The sequence below is a fragment of the Chiloscyllium plagiosum genome, chromosome 39 (genome assembly GCF_004010195.1).
Source record: "Chiloscyllium plagiosum isolate BGI_BamShark_2017 chromosome 39, ASM401019v2, whole genome shotgun sequence".
NCBI lineage: Eukaryota > Metazoa > Chordata > Chondrichthyes > Orectolobiformes > Hemiscylliidae > Chiloscyllium > Chiloscyllium plagiosum.
Window position 1 is genome coordinate 14,552,523 of NC_057748.1, and position 22,191 is coordinate 14,574,713.

The following is a 22,191-nucleotide window of genomic DNA, read 5'->3' on the forward strand; positions in this document are numbered from 1 at the left end:
AATCCTTTAGTCCTTAATTTATAAAAATCCTTTGGATTCTCCTTAACCCTATTTGCCAAAAATTTTCTCGTGCCCCCTTTATGCCTTCCTGAATTCCCTCTTAAGTATACACCTACTGCCTTTATACTCTAAGGAATGTCTTGATCTATGCGGTCTATAGACTGACTCCTTTTTCTTAACCAAAACCTCAATAGAAAACGGTTGGGGAGTCCAAAACTAGAGGGCATAGGTTGACGGTGAGGGGAGCGGGGGGGGGGGGGAACAATTTAAAAAGGACCTGAAGGGCAACTTTTTCCAGAGGGTGGTGCATGTATGGAATGAGCTGCCTGGGGAAGTGGTGGAGGAGGATACAATTACAACATTTAAAAAAAGGCATCTGGATGGGTATATGAATAGGAAAGGTTGAGGGGAATATGGGTTGCGTGCTGACAAATGGGACTAGATTAATTTAGGATATCTGGTCGGCAAGGATGAGTTGGACTAAGCGTCTGCTTCCATGCTGAATAATTGATTCTATACCTTAAAGTGGCATTATCAAAGTCAGATGTTAATACCTTTAGTACCAATTCAGTCACGCTGCTGTTTGATTGGGAAGTTTGAGATTCTTTTCTTAAATCTCATTTCATATATCCTCTCCAACTTCAGAAACCCTATTTTCTTCTGCTAGTAAGCCTCAAATTCAAATCACTTTCGGGGTAAAGCCATTTCTTAATTCTTTTTTGGATGTATTAGGGGGCCATCATATTAGTAATACAGGGCTGCAGTGGGTTGTCTCAGTTAAAAAAAGCTAGAGTAAATTTCAAGTACACGGATAGCCCCTTCCACTTAATTGTGCGGTGGCTTTCAGCTTAACCATTTCAGAAAAATAAACACCATGCATTTTACCAAATTGCAACCAAGAACATATCAGCCAGAGGCTACAACACAAATGACTGAACTGCAGCAATGAATTAAATAATGAAACTCAATTTAGGATCTATTAAGTTCAACAATCTGCAAAATGGGGCAAGTCATAGCAGAGAGCATCAACAGCAAAGTCAGCTCAGCAAAAAAGGATGGACCTTGGAGATAGATCAGAATGTTATTAGGGCTCACTTCAGACAGCTTACAGAGACTAGGCCTGAATGCTTTTGCGTACAGTGTAACTTCTAATGTTAACAAAATGGTGTCACCAAGATATATCAAAAACACATCCAGAACAGATCATTTCCTTAAAATTGAAGCCAGACCAGGAAGCACTTTACTACTATGCTAAAGGAACCAGGAATCCCCTGAAAAAAGCTGTAGAGCCTGCATCTTTTTTCAGAACTTTATTTGACTGTATTTGAGGGAAACTCAATCTATGTTTACAGTTACAGAATCACCATGGAGACAAATCAAAATCAGCAATGAATGCCTAACATAAGCTATTTGACTGCCAAACTTGAACTACTCTAGTGGGCTATGATTTGTTTCCACCTACATGTGGTAATTGGATGTTGATTCCAAGTGAGCTGGATTCTGCAATGACCTCAAGGCTAGTGTGGTTAAAGGTCACTAACGAAATTCTGTATCATTAAGAAATGCTGCCCAGAGGGAAATAGTGGAATAGAATGGCCTTACGTTCTGAAGTAGCATGGATTTCTTATGTACATGACACAGGCATGTCAGTCATTTTGTACCTCAAAACAAAAACTCATCTCTCCACACTTGATTCAAGTTTCCCTCTTCTGAAGGCAGAGACTCCCTTAAATGGGCAACATTTCTTTAGAACAAAATGGAATTTCATTAGCGGCTTTTACCCACACCAGCCTTGGGGTCATTGCTGAATCCAACTCAGAACCAACATCCAACATGTACCCCATACTACATGCAGGTGAAGTTAACTGGAAACCAAAATCATTGCCAAACATACACTCCATTAGTTTAACTACTGTAGTGGGCTTCTGTACCAAACAGCTGATGGATCCATTTGATCCATGGCTCAGCTATTCATTAATCCCCCCCATGCTTCAACTCAAAATAACCTGTTCAAATGGAAAGCATTTTTAAAGGACATCCCTCTAACATGTAACTGAGCATTTATATAGGGTCTTTAAAGTATCAATGCACTTCAGAGGTAGAGAAAAAGGGCAAACAAAAGCAAAGACTGGGGAGTATTTCAGCATGGGTATTAAAAAGACAGATATTTTTAAAAAATAATGAGGATATCTCACATCTTTTACCTATCATTTAAAGTCCAACCACCAGAACAGCAAAACAAATTGGGGGATGCACTAAGAATCAGTAACAAGAGCTCAGATGTTTAAAAGGAGTGGAGAAGGTTAAAGGAGCAAGGCAACAAAGGTGTTTAAACAGGAGCAGGAAATTAAGTTTTAAAAAGGCATGGAAGCAGAAGACAGTTGACACACAAGTAGGAAGAAGTTTGTATATGGTAGCTGAGAGCTGGAAGCTGACAGAGTTTGTTGGACGGAATTTTTTCATTCCAAAAATATTGCACGCGTATGGAAGAGTTCTACGTCCTTGATCTTAACCTTTAACTTTATTAAGTGAACAATGCCCGAGACAGAAACCTTCACTTCAGAAATATTATAGATGGGAATGCCAAGTTTTATATTACTTAAGTCACCAAATAAGCTTTATAGGACTACAACGCAACCTCAGACAACATCCAAGAACGGTATCAAGGAACCAACATTATCACAGTTGCTTCTTTTGGTTAAAATATACAAGTTGTGCTTGCATTTCAGGTGACAGATTCATGTCACTTTTCCCAAAGGTACAGTCAGATGTATAGCACAGGAAGAGACCCTTTGGTCCAACTCGTCCATGGCGACCAGATATCCTAAACTAATCTAATTCCATTTGCTAGCACATGACCCATATTCCTCTAAACCCTTCCTATTCGGATACCCATCTGGATACCTTTATAAATGCTGTAATTGTACGAGCCTCCACCACTTACTTCAGCAGCTCATTCCATACTTGCACCACCCTCTGAAAAGGTTGCCCTTTAGGTCCCTTTTAAATCTTTCCCGTCTAACCCCGACTCTATGCCCTCTAGTTCTGGACACCTCCCCCAAATATCCATAGCCTTTGTAGGCAAAGAAATACTGATTTCCACTACCTTGAAGTAGTGAAGAGATCATTCCTGAATGGCCCAGCTCCAACTTTAAAACAGTGTCTCTATAGTTCTAGATTCTCCACTTGAAGCAAGCATCTTTTTCAGCTGATTAAATTCTTCCATCATTTTAAACATTTCAAATGCACAATTTCTTAATCTTCCAAATTCAAAGGAATGCATAAACTGGAGTGGTAATCTGTCCTCAATTCACCCTGGGTCCAAAGCATAGAGATGAAGCACAAAATGAGCAGCATATTATAAATGCATTTACTGTTAATGACCAATGTAGTGGTGGCAGGATTAATTTTACCAATTTCTCTCAATCCTGAAGATTTCAACTGAGTTAATTCTCCTTACTTACAAAGAAAGTCAGTTAACGTCCATAACATTCATTTAACATTCCTAATCATTGGAAAAGAGAATCGCTCACCTTTAAATCAGCAGTAGCCAAAACTATTAGTTGACAAAAGGATTATTCCAAGGGAAACAACACCAAACATTAAGGCAAAATGCATTTTAATAGTTACAGGGTGAGGGCAAGTGCTATGTTGCTCAAGTTTTATTATAATCAAATCATGTCAGTGCCCAACACCACCATTTCTGTTTCATGTGGTCCAAACCATAAATTGTTTAATAAAGATATCACTGCAGTCAGCACAGTCTTTTTCTACAAAGTGCTGTAGAATGGTGCTGAATATGCAAGTGTTGATTTAGGAGCACTTTTTATAAAAGACAAGGAAACCACTACTTACTTTTCGCTTTTTAATTTCTTTTTCTAAACACAAATACATTAACAAACAGCATACAAACAGAGGTATCAGTGATTGAAATGGTGCATGAGCTGCAATAGTACATGGTGCTCAGAGGCAGTTTGAGCCTCAACAATGGAATGATTTCTTCACGTTTAAACTTTTCATTCATTATAAATTTATTTTAAACAAGCGCATTTTTCTTGCTGTCCGAGCTGCTTTTTCAATATTACAATTTCACTTTTCGGGCAGGCAAGAGATAAGGAGAGCAAACATGGCCTTTGGAAACTTGTGCTTGGGAAGGCAGCAGGTTCCATGTCAATAATGTCTCACATTCCACCATATTGTATTAAGGTTACAGAATGACATACGTTTCACACCAAGGGGCTTCAAAATGAACAATGGCCGGGAAAAAAACACAACCTAACCTTGGACCAGTGAAAAGTGGGTTTGTCTCCCACATTTGATGGAAGCTATCGAACAAGAGTACACATGACGCTTGTGTACTGACGCAATAAACTTCCACCATTTCTTCAGATTCCAAAATACTATTATACACGAAAGCAAAAGTTGTAATCATTTAAGCCCATAAAACTGGCAGGCCAAGTGAGCAAATACAATAGGCCAGCTGGTCAACCACCAGTTAAAATTGAGCCCTGACAAAATCCTCCAACTGCACTTCATTAAGCATGGTTATTTAAAAAAAAAAGGCAAGCAAAGCTTCAGTCAAACTTCAGAACATCAAATGTTCAAGGACACTGCCAAGCATGCTCCATCAGTTCTGTGTCCAGTTGGAAAACAGAGGTTAATGACAAAAATATCAGCAACTCTTGCAACTGAGAGAATGTAGTACTCTGGTAAATTAAAACTGCTTAGTAAACTATTCTCAGTGTTAAAAAAAATCATGTTTGGGGATGATACATATGTTAGGGATAAACAAGCCATGCAGTTCTGAATAAGCAACAAACTGCAGAGAAAGAGAAAGAAAGCTTACCTTGCCCACATTCTGGTCAAAATCTAGAAGCAAATTTCAGACTAGCCAAAAAACATGTCGTACATGTGGCGAACACCTTTTATATTTAACTGTTTCTAAAAAAATAAATAATTTTACCAAAAGGTTTATGCTTGGTGCAACACTATTTTGAAAAGAGAGAGAACTCAAACACCACAGTTCTACAAGAGCACAACTTTCAATCTGAGTGATAGAAAAATAACGCAGAAGTATGGAGGCTTGTGAATGCAAGGGCACTTTTACTGTTTTAGTCAAAAGCTGGCTTGACCCAAGATCATGGAGACTCAAGCAGCATCAAGATTGTAACCATTGGGGTCCAGAGCGATTAGATCACACAATAACCACAGTTAATGTCATCCAACTTTAACAACATGGTGAGCAAGGTGACACACTCAAGACAAAAACACTACATAGTCCCAACTGCACAAGGCCATGCAATAGCAACCATTACAACCATCAATTTTTTTTTTTGTTTTTTTGTCTCTTTTGCAGGGGAGGGAAAAAGAGGGGTGGGGAAAAAGGGACAGGTTGATGGGTCAAGGCAGACATTAAAATTAGCATGTTTTCTAAAGACATGCCAATTCCATTTTCAAAACCCAATGGACTATGAAAAAAAGATATAAAAGTATTGTACAAGTTTACAGTGTCACCCTGGAACACTGGCTTACTTTTTTTAAATTTTGTCATTTTATCCATCAAAAAATATAAACAAAGAAATGGACGTACCCAGTGTTCCAAGGGTGTTTTCTTTATTATTCCTTTAGCAAGTTACCTGTTTTGGGTCAATTGGAATTGATACACAATTAAGGAAGTTGGATTAGTTATACTTCACATCATTGGGGGAGGGGGAGGAGGCTGGAGGTGGAGAAAATTGGTTATTAGCCCTCATTGTTCAAAACTTCTAATAAGAATTGGCCATAATCTTCAGCTACAATATGACAGAGATAAGTCACTTCCCAATTGGAAAAAAGCTACCATTAACGTTTTAAAAAAAAAAATTTCTTTCCTGGAATCAGTATATTCAACTGTTACTACAGAGTCACATGTACATTGAAGAGTGAGAATGCACTGGCCCAAAGAATTATCTGGGCAGGAATAAACTTGGAAAGCACATCCTGAACTCATGATTCCACAGTTTCCTGAGACAACCACTGTTCAAACTGGACTGCATAAGGGGCTGTTGCTAGTTGAAATCTATGGAAGCAGCAGAATCTTAAAATTACAGTTTACATACATTAGATGTTTAACACTGTACACTTAATGTAGACATTTACACGAAGGATATAACACTGATGACTAACAAAATTTAGGCATGGGCAAGTCTTGCTTCATGCATGAGAACATGTTTCTCCTGCTTCCTACCAAATCTCAAGGACACCATAGGATTCAGCCACGCTGCTGCTATTGTGGTCCAATTCTTATATTTAATAAATGTGAATGGCAATAATTAAAAATTTCAACAAGACATGACAAGACAGATTGAATTTTAGCACCACTTATGTAGTCCCATTTCTTTCACATGACCAATATCAGCAACCAATGCCTTCAATGGAATGTACATAAAGGATATGCAAGGAGCTATGGAATATGATTTAGAAGCATAACTTAAAAGCAACCATTATAGCTTAAAAATGGGATTTAAATTACATTCTATGGTTCAGTACATTCTACTTTTACCACACAGGGGGTATTAAAAGTATAGCAAAATAAAAGTATCAACAAATCCATGACATGAATGCATACTTTGGAGCCTTGTTCCAACACAACCAAAAACCTTCTTAGGCAGAGAGAGAGAAAAAAAAGAGTTGAGAGATGGGGTCGGAGAGAAGCGAGGGAGGGAGAGGAGTGTAATAGGTTTATTTCAACCAGATGAAGCCAATTCACCCATGCTGTGCAGAGACAGCCTCAACATTTTAAAGATACGCGAGGCACATGACTGCACACACAACAGCAGCAGCCAAGACCATATAGATTGAATATAGATCAGGAGGTAAATACAGCAATGTGAAATTGCAATTGTGGAGAGGGGAGGAGAGTGGGGGAGTGATAACTGACAAAGACAAAAGAAAGAGGGATGAGAACAGGCAAGAGACAGGGATCAATAAGGCTTATCTCTACATTCTCTTTTTTTAACTAAATGCCAAAGTATTGATTAGCTAAGGAAAATCTATTATTAGCAGTAACAAACCAAATGATAGTCAGCACGAAGTGCTAGATGTAGAACTGGTAGTGTGATTGCTAAGACTTCAGCGAATAAAAAATGCAAATGCTGCCTTGCACAGTAGGCAAATCTTTCCAAAACCAAGGATTATTTTTCAGGAATTCAGGGCTCAAACACAAATAGGCAAGAAAAAAAATGCTAGCCTTACTAGCAACACAGAACGATTTTTCAAATAAATTTGACTGAGAAAATATGTGATTCAGTAAAGCAGTTCAAGAAGCTCGTAAATTTACACAAAACAAACCAAGCAAAGCTAATCTATTATGGATCGTGGAGACTGATCCCAGCAGTTGAGTGACCTAAATGCTACAGGAGAGTCTTGTTGCTTATTACACAAATTCAGAAATCAGAAGCACAAAGCTAGGTGAAAACCAGGAATCATTTCAAGTGCATTGGAATCCACTCTTTTTGGTTAAGATCTCCCACAGTTTAAATGCATGGCATCACCACCAAAACATACAAATTAGAAAATACTAATTTCAAGTATAAACACCAAGTTAATCAGCAAGGATGTGGATTCTTGGTATTGTGGAAGAATCTTTGAGAGAAACAGTTGCATTAAACCTGCCAAGTGGTCTCTAGCACTGACATTCAGGTTTTTAACCAGTTCAAAGCATCCTTCATGTACACTGACAGGAGTCATAATGCCAAAACAAAAACAATGCATGTCATCCTCCAGATCCATTACATGCCAAAGTAATTAGGGTTGCAATTCTAAAATGTGACTACACTGACAACTTAAGTTGCACATCCCACAAAGCAAATCAATTGGATTTCTAAAGTTTCAGTAATAAAAATTGCGAGTTTATTACTGTACTACTGTCTGCTCTGATTGAATCTAGTAAATTACAGGGATTTGCATAATTATAAATCAAACTGTCCAGCAGGTTTTAGACTCAAGCCTGAAAAGACAAGTAGTACAGGTTCTAACTACTTAGAAAACCAAAACAGTTTAACAAGAGATTAACTGAACACTAATCCAGCAACAGGTTCAGTTTTTACAATCTGCTAAAACTAGAGGACCACAAAATAATGTACTTTCTGGTGTGTTCTATTCGTTCTTCCCACAATCAGAAGCAACTTTTCTCCACTTCGTAAAAACAACTGGGCTCAAGGCAACATGTCAACAGTGCATACCTTAACCAAAAAAATCTCAACTGAGCTTCAGAACTGATTGAAAGAGGATTTGACCTAGTTGCAAGCAAAACCAATCCTGGCTCACCCTGAAACTAGTTCAAGGAGTCAAGCGAACAACAGCACCCAATTAGAGTTTTTAAGAAAAGGCTGTACTATTCATAGCAGCACAAACTTGAGTATTTTTGAGCAATTGCTTTATCAAAAATATCAATTGTGAAATACTGGAAAACATTCATGAGCAATCTTTACTTGCAAGTGATGAACAAGTATCTGCGGTCCAATCTTAAACATGCATTTCACTTTTTATGCAAACCAACTTCACGTTGATTTGATTACTTTTGCAAACCTAGAAACCCTGCCGAAGATGTCACAAGATACCTTCACAGCACTTTTTAAAAAAAATTCCTAAAATTTGGAAACATTTGTAATGGTTTACTTAACATTCCAGAGAGAAAGTAAGGAGAATGTCACTTCACCCAAAACAACAGCAACGAAGGGAGGAAGTCCAGAGCAAAACAAAGTGAGAGCAGGAGACAAGAGAATACACGTGCAGACAGCTGCAATCAGACAAGTCACACGCGCCATGCCACTGCATTTGAAATGAAGTTACCGATTTAAAAAGTTAAAAGCTATTGCGCCACACTGCGGGCTGAGAATATCCACTCAGCTTCTGTGTCTCAAACTGCTTAGAGAGAGCTGCAAGTTCTTTCAACTATGACAGCAACCTCAGATAGGGAACATCACACATTGCTCGCAAGTACTAGGGGTGGGGCAGAATAGGTGGATAGAAAGAACATTTTATTAATGGTTTTTTTTTAAAATACATCATTTATTACAGGTCTTCCAAGTCTCTTGAAGGGCCAAAGTGGATTTAAGAAAGCCTTGGCATTAGAGCAAAATGCAGATCATGGTATGCAAATGGATCTGTAACTGTTCTCACTTTCTTCATGTAAAATCTTCCTCCCGAAGAATGGTCCAAAGAGTTGCCAACTATGCCAGGATGATTAAAGATAGGCCTGAAAAACCATTCATGGACATAAACTGGGGAGAAAGAAAAATCCAACCACATTTTGCATGTCAGCCAGCACTAAACAGGGGCCCCATATTCTGGCTACATTGAAGAAAGGTCAATTGAACCATTGAACACTAGGGCTTTTTTTTAAAAAATAAAAAATTTACTACAGCCGCCACGGAAACACAGCAAGTTTCGTGCCGAGATGATTTGCCATTTTTTGTGAACTAGAACTGTCCGAGTAACGATGTAATTTTTTTTCCCCCAAAGACTGCCAATTGCTTGTAACAGGAACTTGCTAAATGTGAAAAGCGTGCCTTCTTTCTCAGCCGACAGTCAGAAATCCACATCCTTTAGTTGCTTGGTTTTATGTTGGAGCGAATTTCTTGGCCTGTGCTCGCACTCGTTTTTCATACTCTACTCTGTTCTGGCTGTGAATGGAAAAAACATGAAAAATTTGTTGTTACAGATTTGGGAGAGAAGATTTTACAGTATTTTTCTTCAGTTTTTTATGTACATATTAAGTAAAAAAAGTTACAGAAGTACAAGTAGAAACATTGCACTACAGTAACATTGACAATAAACTGTCAATTATTCTTCAAAATACAGTCGTCTAATTTAAACTAAAATTAAATAAAACATTAAATTAAATTACAATCCACATTGTACTATATCACATTACTCTACTCACCGCACCTCCTGTCCATGGGAGCAAGTTATTATACCCATACTTACTAGGCCTACAACAAGTTAACAATGGACACCCATCCCTCCCCCTCCCACTCCACATCTTTACTTCAAAAGGAGTAACCACCCCACACCCAGCAAAACAGAATGGAATAACCACCAAAACAGATATAATATAAAGCATGTCGGATTTAACACCAAAGCAATACCAAGCCTGTAAAGACCAGACATCTCAAAAGGGAGAAAAACAAAGATTAACAAAATTTATATTATGCCAGGTTTACATCTGCGGGAGTGCCCGACTTAGTAGGGAAGTGCCCTGCCTGCTGTGCTCCCCTTCCCTGGGCTGCCTTCATTTCAGCTCCAGATCTGTCAAACCTTAATTTAAAAGGGCTCTAGGTATTCTATCTACTTTAGATTACGAACTGCCCTCAAGGGTGGCTAATTTTGGTAGTGGTGATGGTGGGGGGTTGTAGGAACCAACCTTGACTGGGGTATGGCACAGAGCTCAATGCAGCAGCCTGTACAGACTGCCACCATCTTGACTCTCCCAAAACGTTTAGTTTAAGAGTTTGTTACCTAATTGGAGATTAAAAATCTGTCCATTGTGTCCCATTAAATGGCTCCTCCATTATTTCCAGACCCATAAACGTTGTTTCCAGGTGGTCCATGCCTCAATTATTGGGAAGTGCATGCAGAAACTGTTCAAGCTGAACTTAATTTATTCATTCAAGGTCAATATTAGAGGGGAATCCTCATTGAAGTATATATCCAATTTCAGCTTGGATCTTAAAACATACATGCACAGAACTCAACGCAGCAGCCTGTACAGACTGCCACCATCTTGACTCTCCCAAAATGTTTAGTTTAAATAGTTTGTTACCGATTAACACCCTTATCATCTGTACTGGTGAGACCACACTTGGATTATTGTGTCCAGTTCTGGTCACCCTACATAGGAAAGATACAAAGGCTTTGGAGAGGGTGCAAAGAAGGTTTACCAGGATGCTGCCTGGACTGGTGGACTTGCCTTATGAAGAAAGGTTGAAAAAGCTCAGACTTTTCTCTCTGGAGAGGAGGAAGAGACAAGACCTGATTGAGGTATACAAGATAATGAGAGGAATAGATAGAGTCAATAGCCAGAGACTTTTCCCCAGGGCAGGACTGACAGATACAAGGGGTCATAGTTTTAAGATATTAGGGGAAAGGTATAGAGGAGACGTCAGAGGTAGGTCCTTTACACAAAGAGTTGAGAATGCATGGAATGGTGGTGGAAGTAGAGTCATTAGGGACATTCAAGCAACTGCTGGACATGCACATGGAGAGCAATGAGTTCAGGGGTGCGTAGGTTAAGTTATTTTACATTAGGATTAAACCTCAGCACAACCTAGTGGACCAAAGGGCCTGCTCTGTGCTGTACTTTTCCATGTTCTACTCATTCATTTAATGAAGAGGAGTGATGGCAGAAGCATGTTTTAAAACAATTCACATGATCTGCTGCCCACACTTTATACTCAAAGGACAAAGGGATGTTGGATAATTGACCAAGTCATTGCCATTGAGAAAGCAACTGAACTATAGGGTCCCAAATCTTCAAACAAATGTTCAAGGCTTGAATCTGTTCAGTTTGAGAATAGTTCATAAGAATGTGTCTTGCTTCTAGTGAGCCTTCTAGTAATGAGTCATGTTTATAAGGTTAGCTAATTATCATAATGAACTATGAGCTCAGGATGGTTCAAGAAGTGCTGCCCCATGTAACAGTCGGCATTAATTTTTACAAGCACAGTTGGTTGAGTATGATTTGTACTACACCTATTACAAATAGCCAATCACGACTTGATTGAAATCATCCATTCGCAGGGATACAAAGTTTACTTACCCAATACTGCACTTGCACTGATCAAACATTATTAAAGCACGTGAAAAGCAACACACCGAGATTGACAGCAGCATCATAAAGTGGAAAACACCTCATGCGTAGCAAAAGCACAAAACAGTTTTCTAAAACTGTTCAAATTTGATATACCGTATTCTAGGGTCAAAAGACAGACCTGGGACTTGGGTCTGAAAGTAGCAGCTTCTTGCCCATTTAACAGTATGGGTAATACACAAAATGAATAATTATCTGTTCAGAAATGCCTCCTGCAGGAAAAGTGATTTCTACTAAACAATTGAATGCACTAATAGATAAACTAATCAACTGAATATGATCAAGCCTTGTACCTGTTCAATTATCAGGAAGTGTGGGGAACCTTGTTGCTTTCTGAATGGCAATGTTTTGCCTTGAATGAACTCAATCAGCACCCATCGTTTCTTTAATATAAACTGTTGCGATTATTTACATTTTGACATTCTTGCACTTGTCCTAGTGACTGCAAGATAAAAAGTTTGAACAAAGTATTTTTTCCTGTAGTATTCTTTTTGTTCACAAGCTTCTCAACTTGCTCCACACCACCAAGATAGATTTACATCCATAAGTTCCCAGATATATCTTTCCAGCAGCTTCTTTAGAATTACACCGATTTTGTTCTGTTGTTCTACACATTCTCTGCATTAAGTCAGCTACATGCTCACCCATTCGATCAGCTTCTGTCCTCTTGAAGTTTATCATTGTCTTCTCCATATTTGACAATACTGGTAAAGATTACCACCTGCAAATTTGAAGCTGCTACTGAACAGTCACGTCTAGGTCATTAATGTAGACTGTGAAAAGCAGGGCTTTTAATACCATTCCTAGGAAACTAGAATGTAATCTTCCTCTAGTCCAAAAAAATTGTTTACTATTACCGATTTCTGAAACTGAGCTATTTTGTATTCATGCTGCCATCTTCCTTTTACGTTCATGTGCTTTGCTGACAAGTCTGATGTGGTACTTTAATCAAACACCACCCTCCAACTCCAGTACCTCAACAAAAAAAGTTAAATCTGATCTGCCATTAATAAATCCATGCTGATACCCATTATTTAACTGTCACTTTGACAGATATTAGGTCCCAGAATAGCATTCTGGATACCTCTCACATCTAAAGATGATTTACGAGTCAAATATTTGGAGGTTATCCATAAAACCATAATCCACCTGTCCTCTTACCCCATTCCTATGTGTGAGAATGATTTGAAGATTATGGCTCATATATCCACAATTTTACTTATTTCCCCTAGTATCCTTAGATGCATCTCATTTAACCCTACTGACCTACCCACTTGGAATATAGCCAGCACACCCAAGCCTAGATGATTAATAGAGATCAAGTAATATAAACCTAGAGAAGATTTTTAGGTCAGCTGTCAGATTCTTATACAGAGTCCATTTACCTTTTTCATTCCCATCTTTGAACTGCATTAAATTGAAATATTGCCTTGGCATGAGAATTTAAGAAACATTCTGCAATTTGCATTTCCAGGCAGAAATCACATGCCACGATGTAAGCCTCGAAATCTTTCTCGTCTGAACATAATGATTCAAATTCAGCTTGCAATTACATTTACCAGCATTTCATAAGTAGCTAGCAAGCTTCCATCCAAGACACATACTTGCAAAGGTCTAAACATTAGTAATGAATATTTAGCCATATATTATTTCATAAGCTGAAATAGGTAAATCGCTGAGTAAGGTGAAGCACCAGTAAAGAGCAGGCAGTATGGTTTCATGTTCATTCCCAATGATAATCCCAATGTTAGAACCAGGAAATTAAGCTTTGGCTAGAATTTCCCATCAGACTTAACACTGCACCATCCAATCCTAATAGGACAGGGTAACAGGACTTATCTCCAGAAATACTAGACAATTGTTATTAACTTTGAAATGGATTGCTTAATGAAATCAACATTAGGGAAAAAGAAAAAAAAAGTGTCAATGATTCAATTAACTTTTCCTCTAGTAGAATTAAGCCAACTGGTCACTATATGGGAAGTATAGCTACAGTACAGGACTTACTAAAGCCAAGCATTTCTGTTAACAAACCCTACATACCAGTAGATTGTGTATGCTTCTGCTTGTGCTGGGTCTTGAATGTTTGGTTCGTTTAGAAGTTCTTGAATTCCTAGTAATATCTATTTTATAAAAAAGAGAAGGCAGGTCAGTGGTGAAAATGAAACAAGTACTGTGGAGCAGACTCTGCAAAATATTTTTTGGAAAAAAGTGAAAATTATTTCAAACCTGCTTAATAGTAATAGCAGGTCTCCAATCCTTATCTTCCTCTAGAATGGATAGACACACAGTACCAGAGGGATACACATTCGGGTGGAATATTGGAGGCTCAAATTTACCTGTTGATTAGTTAAAAAACTTCATCTTGAATCATGCAGGTAGAATTAAAGAATATGCACAAGATCGCCCAGGGACAGTCAGAATGAGCAAATCTGTATTTGCATCATGCTCCTCCTGCTCTGGTTGCTCAAAACAGAAAATACACAACTGTTGCAAGGTTTTCAGCTTTCGAATGTTTAACACCAAGCTTCTTCAGCCACCTTTTTCCCATTTCATTTCCTCTTCAGAGAAGGTAATAACCTTACTGAAGGAGGCTTGATCAATTGCATCTGAAGCATTAATACTCTTTTTTTAAGATTTAGGGTTTAAAACATATGAGCAGGTATCACCTGAAGCAAAGAAACTTCAGCATATGACAAATTTACTTTGCATTAAAGAGTTAGGTCATGAGCGAATGCATACATCCATTCAATATAGTAACATGCTCTTAATAAGCATTTGTGCAGAAGGCCAGGTCAACTGTCAAACTAGAATATGGTTATAGCTTCCACCACTTAAAACAAACAGTTACTTATACTTGCGGAGTTACTTGCAGAGCGTTTCAGAGAACACCTCTGGGACACCCGGACCAACCAACCCAACCACCCTGTAGCCCAACATTTCAATTCCCCCTCCCACTCCACCAAGGATATGCAGGTCTTTGCACACCTCCATCGTCAGACCACAACAAAACAACGGTTGGAGGAAGAACGCCTCATCCTCCGGCTAGGAACCCTCCAACCACAAAGGATGAACTCGGATTTCACCAGTTTCCTCATTTCCCCTCACCCCAGCCTGTCTCAGTCAAATCCAGCTGCGCTTTCCCAGCAACACATTTCCAGCTCTGATCTCCAGCATCTGCAGACCTCACTTTCTCCCCAGTTACTTATACAATCCAGAGAGATTGGACTGCAAATGTGTTTCTTTAATAAATACCAATTCAACAAAAATGCCTCCATGTATTGCTTATTTCAGCCAGAAATATCCACATTTACTCATATAGGATAAACTGCCTTTACATGAAGGGTTTTTCCACAAAATACAACTTAATTGCAACCAGTGAATGCTTCCCACCAAGAGCAGTTTAAGATTTATGGAATCGCTGAACTACAATGTTAAGTCTAAAAGGACAGCAGAGACGACTAAGGAATGTTTTTCCAGAAAATGATTTATAATCTTGACAGCTGCTGTACTTGATCATAGATGGCAGTACTTCAACTTCCAAGAACAGGATTCAATTTCAACCAATGCTAGCTCAATCCTTACTGTCATTTTAACAAGTAGGCAAATTATTCTGCACATTATACACAAACAATACTATGAAGTTGATTGATATCCACAGTTAGATTTGTCCCCAAGTAAATTTTAGCCTGTTCTGAAATGCCAAAACTGAGGAATTCCCAAGTAAAAACCAAAAACCTCAGATGATTTTTCAATTGGATAATGTAAAACAGTCAAAACCCAGATAGTGACTATTAAGTTGAAGCGCCACCAAGCTTCTCTCATGTAGTCCAGAGTATTTGATGCTGAAACACAGATACAGTGGTCAGTTATTCAATTTCCTTCCGGGTCAAAGGCAGAAATGCATGCACATGCTTACACTTTGGTGGCGATGAAGGGTAGTCATCCTTAAACAGCATTCGAAGCTTATACTGCCCACCTTCCCACGGCGTCTAGAAAAGAAAAATGTCTTCAGTTAATGGAATACATCTATCCTGGTTACTAATCAAGACTATTTTAATGACTTGAGTCAAATACCAATTCAGAATTGTTATATAACAGAGTCAAGAAAAAAAGTGTACAGAAACAAAGTTCAACCAGAAATAACTTTCAATATTAACAGAAGAAAGTTTGAAAAATCCAGTTGCACGGAGGTTTTATTCTAAAATGCTACTTGAGCCCTTCATTACAAGAAAATAAATACATTATAAAAAGTATTTTCCAAGAGTTTGTGGGGTTTTTTTTGGGGGGGGGGGGGGGGACTGACAGTCCAGAGCAACACAAATTAGGAACTCAAAACATTATATCAGACACAACCTAAATTACTGCCAGAATATCATAACTGAAATTTTTAGGGACACAGAAAACCATGCCAATACATTATCTACATCTCATCAAAGTGGAGGTGATCTCGATATCTCCCCAATGTTGACACTTCCTTTCTTAATGCAGTTGATGTTTTACTAAACTACTTCAAAGCAATTAAAAGACAACCACATTGAGACTGGGATTGCTATTAAAAAAAAGGCACAAACAAAAATAATAATAACAACAACAATAAAAGTCCAATCAATAACTTGTCATGAAGGTCAGGGTTATTTAATAAAACTATCACTGGTGAGCTTTTATTCATTGGATCTTCATGGAAAGGACTAGGGAGTTTGCAAAGAGGTGCAAAAGGCTAATAAACGCACAAAAGTCTGGAACATGCAATGAAATGTGGAAAAATGTGAACTTGCCCATTTTGGTAAGCTATACATATTATTCCTGGGGAGTTAGAGAACTGTGCAGTACAAAGGGTTCGGGCAACACAGAACATAAATCAGTTGCTATGTAGATACAGCAGATAGTTGCAAACAAAAATTGCTTAGAAACTCAAGTGGTTTGCTGCATCTGTGAAGATAGAAAAACAGTTAATGTTGAGTACTGTTACCTTCTCTAAAGAGGAGGAAGGCTGGGACTGGTGCTCCTTCTGAAGCAGATGAGGTTGAAGGGTGACCTTATTGAGGTTTATAAGGTCATGAGGGGTATAGATAGGTGAATGGCGGGTGCCTTTTCCTTAGGGTGGAGGATTTCAAGACTGGGGGCATTTTTTTTTAAAAAGTGAGAGAAGGTTTAAAAAACATGAGGGGCAATTTTTTGGACAAGAGTGGCTCGTGTATGGAATGAACTTTCAGAGAAAGGTGTGGATGCAGATATAGTTACAACATTTAAAAAGACATTTGGTTAAGTACACGAATAAGAAATGTTTGGACGGATACAGGCCAAACGCAGGGCAGGCAGGACTAGTTTAGCTTGGGATTATGGTAAGCTTAGACTGGTTGGATGGAAGGGTCTGTTTACATGCTGTATGACTATGATTCAATGTAAACGGTTCTTCTCTCCATAGATGCTGGCAGATGTGTTTCTCCTGCAATTTCTTTTTGTTTCAGATCTCTAGCATCCAGTTTTTGTTTTATTGCAGCACATTAGGAAGGCAATGGGATGTTCATTTTTATTGTAAGGCAAATGGAATGCAAAAGAAAGTTTTGTTGTAGTTGTATGGGACATTGGTGAGACCACATAGAGAATGTCTTGTGCAACACTGGTCTTGTTTGAGAAGCCACTTAATTGCAGTTCAAAGACAGCTTACTCAACTTATCTCCAAGATTAACAGGTTATAAGAAAAGGTTGAGCACGTTGGGTCAGTATGCATCAACTCTAATTCCTCAGACCTCTGTCAATCTTACTGAATGACCCAACAGACCCCTCTGGTCTCTTATCTTTCCACTCACGCTAAAACTATGCCCTCTAGTTCTGGACTCACCCACTCCAAGGAAAAGACCTTGTCTACTTACCTACTAACACCCCACATGATTTTATAAACCTCTATAAGGTCACTCCTCAGCCTCCAATGCTCTATGGAAAACAGCGCCAGCTTATTTAACCTCTCCAGCTCAAATCACCTGTCAACATCCTTTTAAATCTTTTCTGAACCCTTTCAAGTTTCACAACACTCTTTCCATAGGAGGGAGACAAGATTTGCATACAATATTCCAGAAGTAGCCTAACCAATGTCCTGTACAACCACAACATGACCTCCTAACTCCTATACTCAATACTGTGACCAATAAAGGAAAGCATACCAAGCGCTGCCCTCACTATCCTATCTACCTGCAACTCCACTTTCAAGGAACTATGAATCTGCAACTCCAAGGTCTCTTCATTCAGCAACACTCCCCAGAACATTCCCATTAAGTACATAAGTCCTGCCCTGACTTGTCTTCACAAAATTCAGCACTTCACATTTATTAAACTCCATCTGCCATTCCTCAGCCCTGTGGCCCATCTGATCAAGAACCCATTGTACTGAGATAACGTTCTTCACTGCCCATTACACCTCCAATTTTGGTGCCATCTGAAAACTTACTAACTATATCTCCTCTGTTCACATCCAAATCATTCATATAAAATGACGAAAAGCAGTGAACCCAGCACCACTCCATGTGGCACACCACTGGTCACAGGCCTCTAGTCTGAAAGGCAACCCTCCACCATCACCTTGTCTTCTACATTCGAGTCACCTGTATCCAAATGGCTATTTCTTTGTATTCCATGAGATCTAACCTTGCTAATCAGTCTACAAGTGAGTTTTTGAACACCTTACTGAAACTCATAGACCATGTCCATTCCTCTGCCCTCATCAATCCGCTTCATTTCTTCACACAAAAAAAACTCAATCAAGGTTGAGATACATTTCCCACACACAAAGCCATGCTGACGATCCCTAATCAGTCCTTATCTTTCAAAATACATATAAATGCTGTCCGTCAGGATCTCTCCAATAACTTGCCCACCATCAATATTAGGCTCACAGGTCTTTGGTTCCTTAACTTTTTCTTACCATCTTTCTTAAAATAGTGGCACCACATTAACCAACTTAGCCTTCCAAAATCTCCTGCGTCTAATGATCAAATATCTCAGCAAGTAGCACAGCAATTATTTTCCAAGCTTCCCACAGAGTTTGGGGATACACCTCAACAGGCCCTGGGGATTATTTCACCTTAACGCGTTTTAAGACATCCAGCACCACCACCTCTGTAATACACACATGTTTCAAGATGTCACCATCTATTTCCCTATATTCTATACTTTCCATGTCCTTTGCCACAGTAAACACTGATGCAAGATACTCAGTTAGTATCTTATTGAATTGTTAAATGTCTCTCCCTCCACAGATGCTGCCAGACCTACATTTCTTCAGCGATTGATTTTACTTCAGATCTCTAATATCAGCAGTACTTTGTTTTTATCTGTATGAAATCATGTTGTTGCTATTAAAGTGACTTCTGAATAAATGAAATGCCAGCAAAATATCCATAGTGTCATTTTATTGCCAGAAGTTGAAACTAAAAAATGCCTGGAGATAACTGAACAACCATTACCATGGAAACACTATCCCTGGATTCCACCTAAACAGCTTTTTTCAGACTCTTAAATTTAAATAATCACTGGCAAAGGAGGTGCTTGGCACAGTATGAATTTGGCCCTCAGTTCCCACTGCGAACTGAATTTCTGGGAGGAAATCTCTACGTGCTCACTCCTTGCTATTATAAAACAGCAACATGCCATGTTGGAGGGAAAAAAGCAGCATTTGGAGTATCGAACCAGTGTTCACAAAGTATGATAAAATTTAGTAAGGGAGAATGGAAGTACCAAAGTAGCAAAATCAAAAATTTAACATTTCACTCGATCTTATACATTGCATTTGCAAAATGCAAACTATTGGGTTAACCTGTTAAACTGCAGTGAACATCAGCTACACGCAAAATTTTAACTGAACACAAACAATTTGGATTGAATGTCACAGAATTATGGTAATTGGCAAAAGAACTAGATGGCAGATGAGCGCTGTTGAAACAATATACAACCAAGTCATGACCTGGAATTAAATGCCTAAAAGATTATGGAACCTGATTCAATTGTACACTGTAAAAAGATGTGGACAAATACTGGAAGCAAAGTTTGAGAGCTGGGAAGAAAAAAACAAGGGCGTGTGGGACCACCTGAATAGCTCTTTCGAAGACTTGGTACCAAATACCTGTCTTTATAACACTGCAACTTCACATTTTTCGACAAATGTAATCCCTAATCAAAATAGTAGAACTTAAACTTTTCCTTCTTGAAAATGCTAAATGTCACTGAGTGCAATGATTGAAGTTAGGTTAGCTTGGCTAATTGCACACCAGGTGATAAACAATGACTCTGAACTTGATTACAACTAGGCTTGAGATAAGCGTAGCGTCTTACCACATCTTTTAGAAAGGTCTCAAAAGTGTTTCATATTTTAAAAAAGACAAATTACTTTGATGTTAAATATTACAGGGAAACAGGTCTGCATAAGGTCTCAAAGAACAGTACTTGAGAATGAACAGGTCAACTTTGAGAAAGCTTGATTACAAAGAAACTGCTCTCCTGAAGTACACAATGAGACTTGTTGGACTGGTCTGAACAACCAGAAAGAACACCTCAATGCAAGTAGGGTACCTCCTTGGACACGTACCAAAGAGTTTTGAAGAAAAACACTAACAACAAGCAACTCCACAAGACTAAAAGGTGCACCAAAAATTTTAGAAACATTTTCTTTATGCTTTCATGGGACATGGACCAGCATCTGCTGCCTGTTATTGCTCTTCACTGAGTGGCTGGCTCAGCCATTTCAGGGGCACTTAAAAGTCAACACTATTGCTGTAGGTCAAGAGATTCTGGGCAAATATAGCAAAGAGATGATAAACGAACTAGTTGGGTTTTCCTTTACAATCAGTTATAATATTGGTGTCATAGTTCATTTAAAATTTGTAAAGGAAATTAAATGCCACTAGGGTAGTAAACAGGGACGCAAGCAAATGCCCTTGGATATCATGCAATGATAACCAGATTTATTCATGGAATTTAAATTCCACCAGCTACCATGGTTGGGTTAGAGCCCGTGCCCCAGGGCATTTGCTTGGGTCCCTGGTTTACTACCCTAGTAACATGCAATCTCATTTGTAAATTTAAATGAGGTATGACACCAATTTAAACAATTTTTGAACTTTTTCCTCCTCACAAGAGAAATACAAAGCAACCGTAATCTGTTGCTGTGCTGATATTATACTTACTGCCTTTTTACCCGGAATAGCACATTCCCAGTTCATTAAGTTTAGAGTACCATCTGGATTCTTTGTTGGTACTGCAACAAAGCCCTGTCAGCAAAACAGAAAACAAGAGTAGAAGAGACAGACTTATACAAAGTATGATTTACCTTTACCTAAGTGAGCATGTCGACAACTCTAAGACTTTGATAGAACACTACTCCAAAGCAACGTTACAGGATTTCATATTCCTACTCCTTAAAAGGCCAAGTTTTTTTTGGGTAGGGTAGAACACACAGCACCCAGTCAGGCAGGCATTTTTGTTTTGAATTACATTTTTGTTACTTTGGGGTCCAAACCAATACCTGAAAGCTTGTTGACAAGGGTCCACAGAGCCAAATATTTTTCTTCATTTCTCTGCCTATAAAGAATTGCAGTATTCTACTCGAAGGTGGCATTCCCTTTCATGGGTGAGTGCAACTCAATGGGCTAAATGCCTTCTTACTGCACTGTAGAGATTCTAACGATTCTAGGTTCGGATGCATTTGAACAAAGTTTAGAACTCACTTTAATATGACAATTCGTGGATGGGTGCTAACTGCTGATAGTCTCTGTAGGAAGGCCAAATTTCAGATTCTAACCTGGCCAACTCAGATTAATGTTTTTATTTGGAGACATACCAAGATTTGTTTCAAACGTTTTGTAAGGAGACAAACACTGGCACATTCAACCTATTCTTTTAAATATCCCATCACGTTCCTTAAAATGTGATCCTGGATCTACATTCCATAATCAAATTATTCAATGCTCTCCTGACTGGTCCCTCATTCTCCATTAACTTCAGCTCATCTAAACATCTACTACATATATGCCAGGTCACACTAAAGCCTGTACAGTCATCATTTCTGTGTTGGCTGATGTACATTGGCACCCAGCCCAACAACACTTCAAATTTAAACCTTTTGCTTTAAATCCCTTCATGGTATCACTATACTCCATTCCTCAAGCCACCATCCTGAGAACGGAAGAAAGCACATCCCTAAGTTATTCTGTTTTGGCTGAAAACAGCAGCAGGGAAATATTACTTTGATATTGTACTAGTAGCATAGCAATTTCATGAAGAAAATTAGCCATAGCAAACAAAGTCATATCAATTAAAATAAAATCAACGTAGCAGAGAAGGAAGCA

General features: G+C 38.6%; 1 protein-coding gene across 2 annotated transcripts in view; it reads right to left on the minus strand.

The window, feature by feature from the left end:
* Positions 1–3,851: 3,851 nt before the first annotated feature.
* Positions 3,852–22,191, minus strand: part of LOC122542262 (SUMO-conjugating enzyme UBC9) — a 46,334-nt gene continuing 27,994 nt past the window's right edge. For both annotated transcript variants that reach the window (XM_043679815.1, XM_043679814.1), the window contains 5 exons: positions 21,031–21,114; positions 15,771–15,843; positions 14,081–14,190; positions 13,895–13,974; positions 3,852–9,665 (listed from right to left, as the gene is read on the minus strand). In XM_043679815.1, coding sequence (XP_043535750.1) covers positions 9,602–9,665; positions 13,895–13,974; positions 14,081–14,190; positions 15,771–15,843; positions 21,031–21,114 — 411 coding nt within the window. In that variant the 3' untranslated portion in view covers positions 3,852–9,601. The remainder of the gene's footprint in view (positions 9,666–13,894; positions 13,975–14,080; positions 14,191–15,770; positions 15,844–21,030; positions 21,115–22,191) is intronic.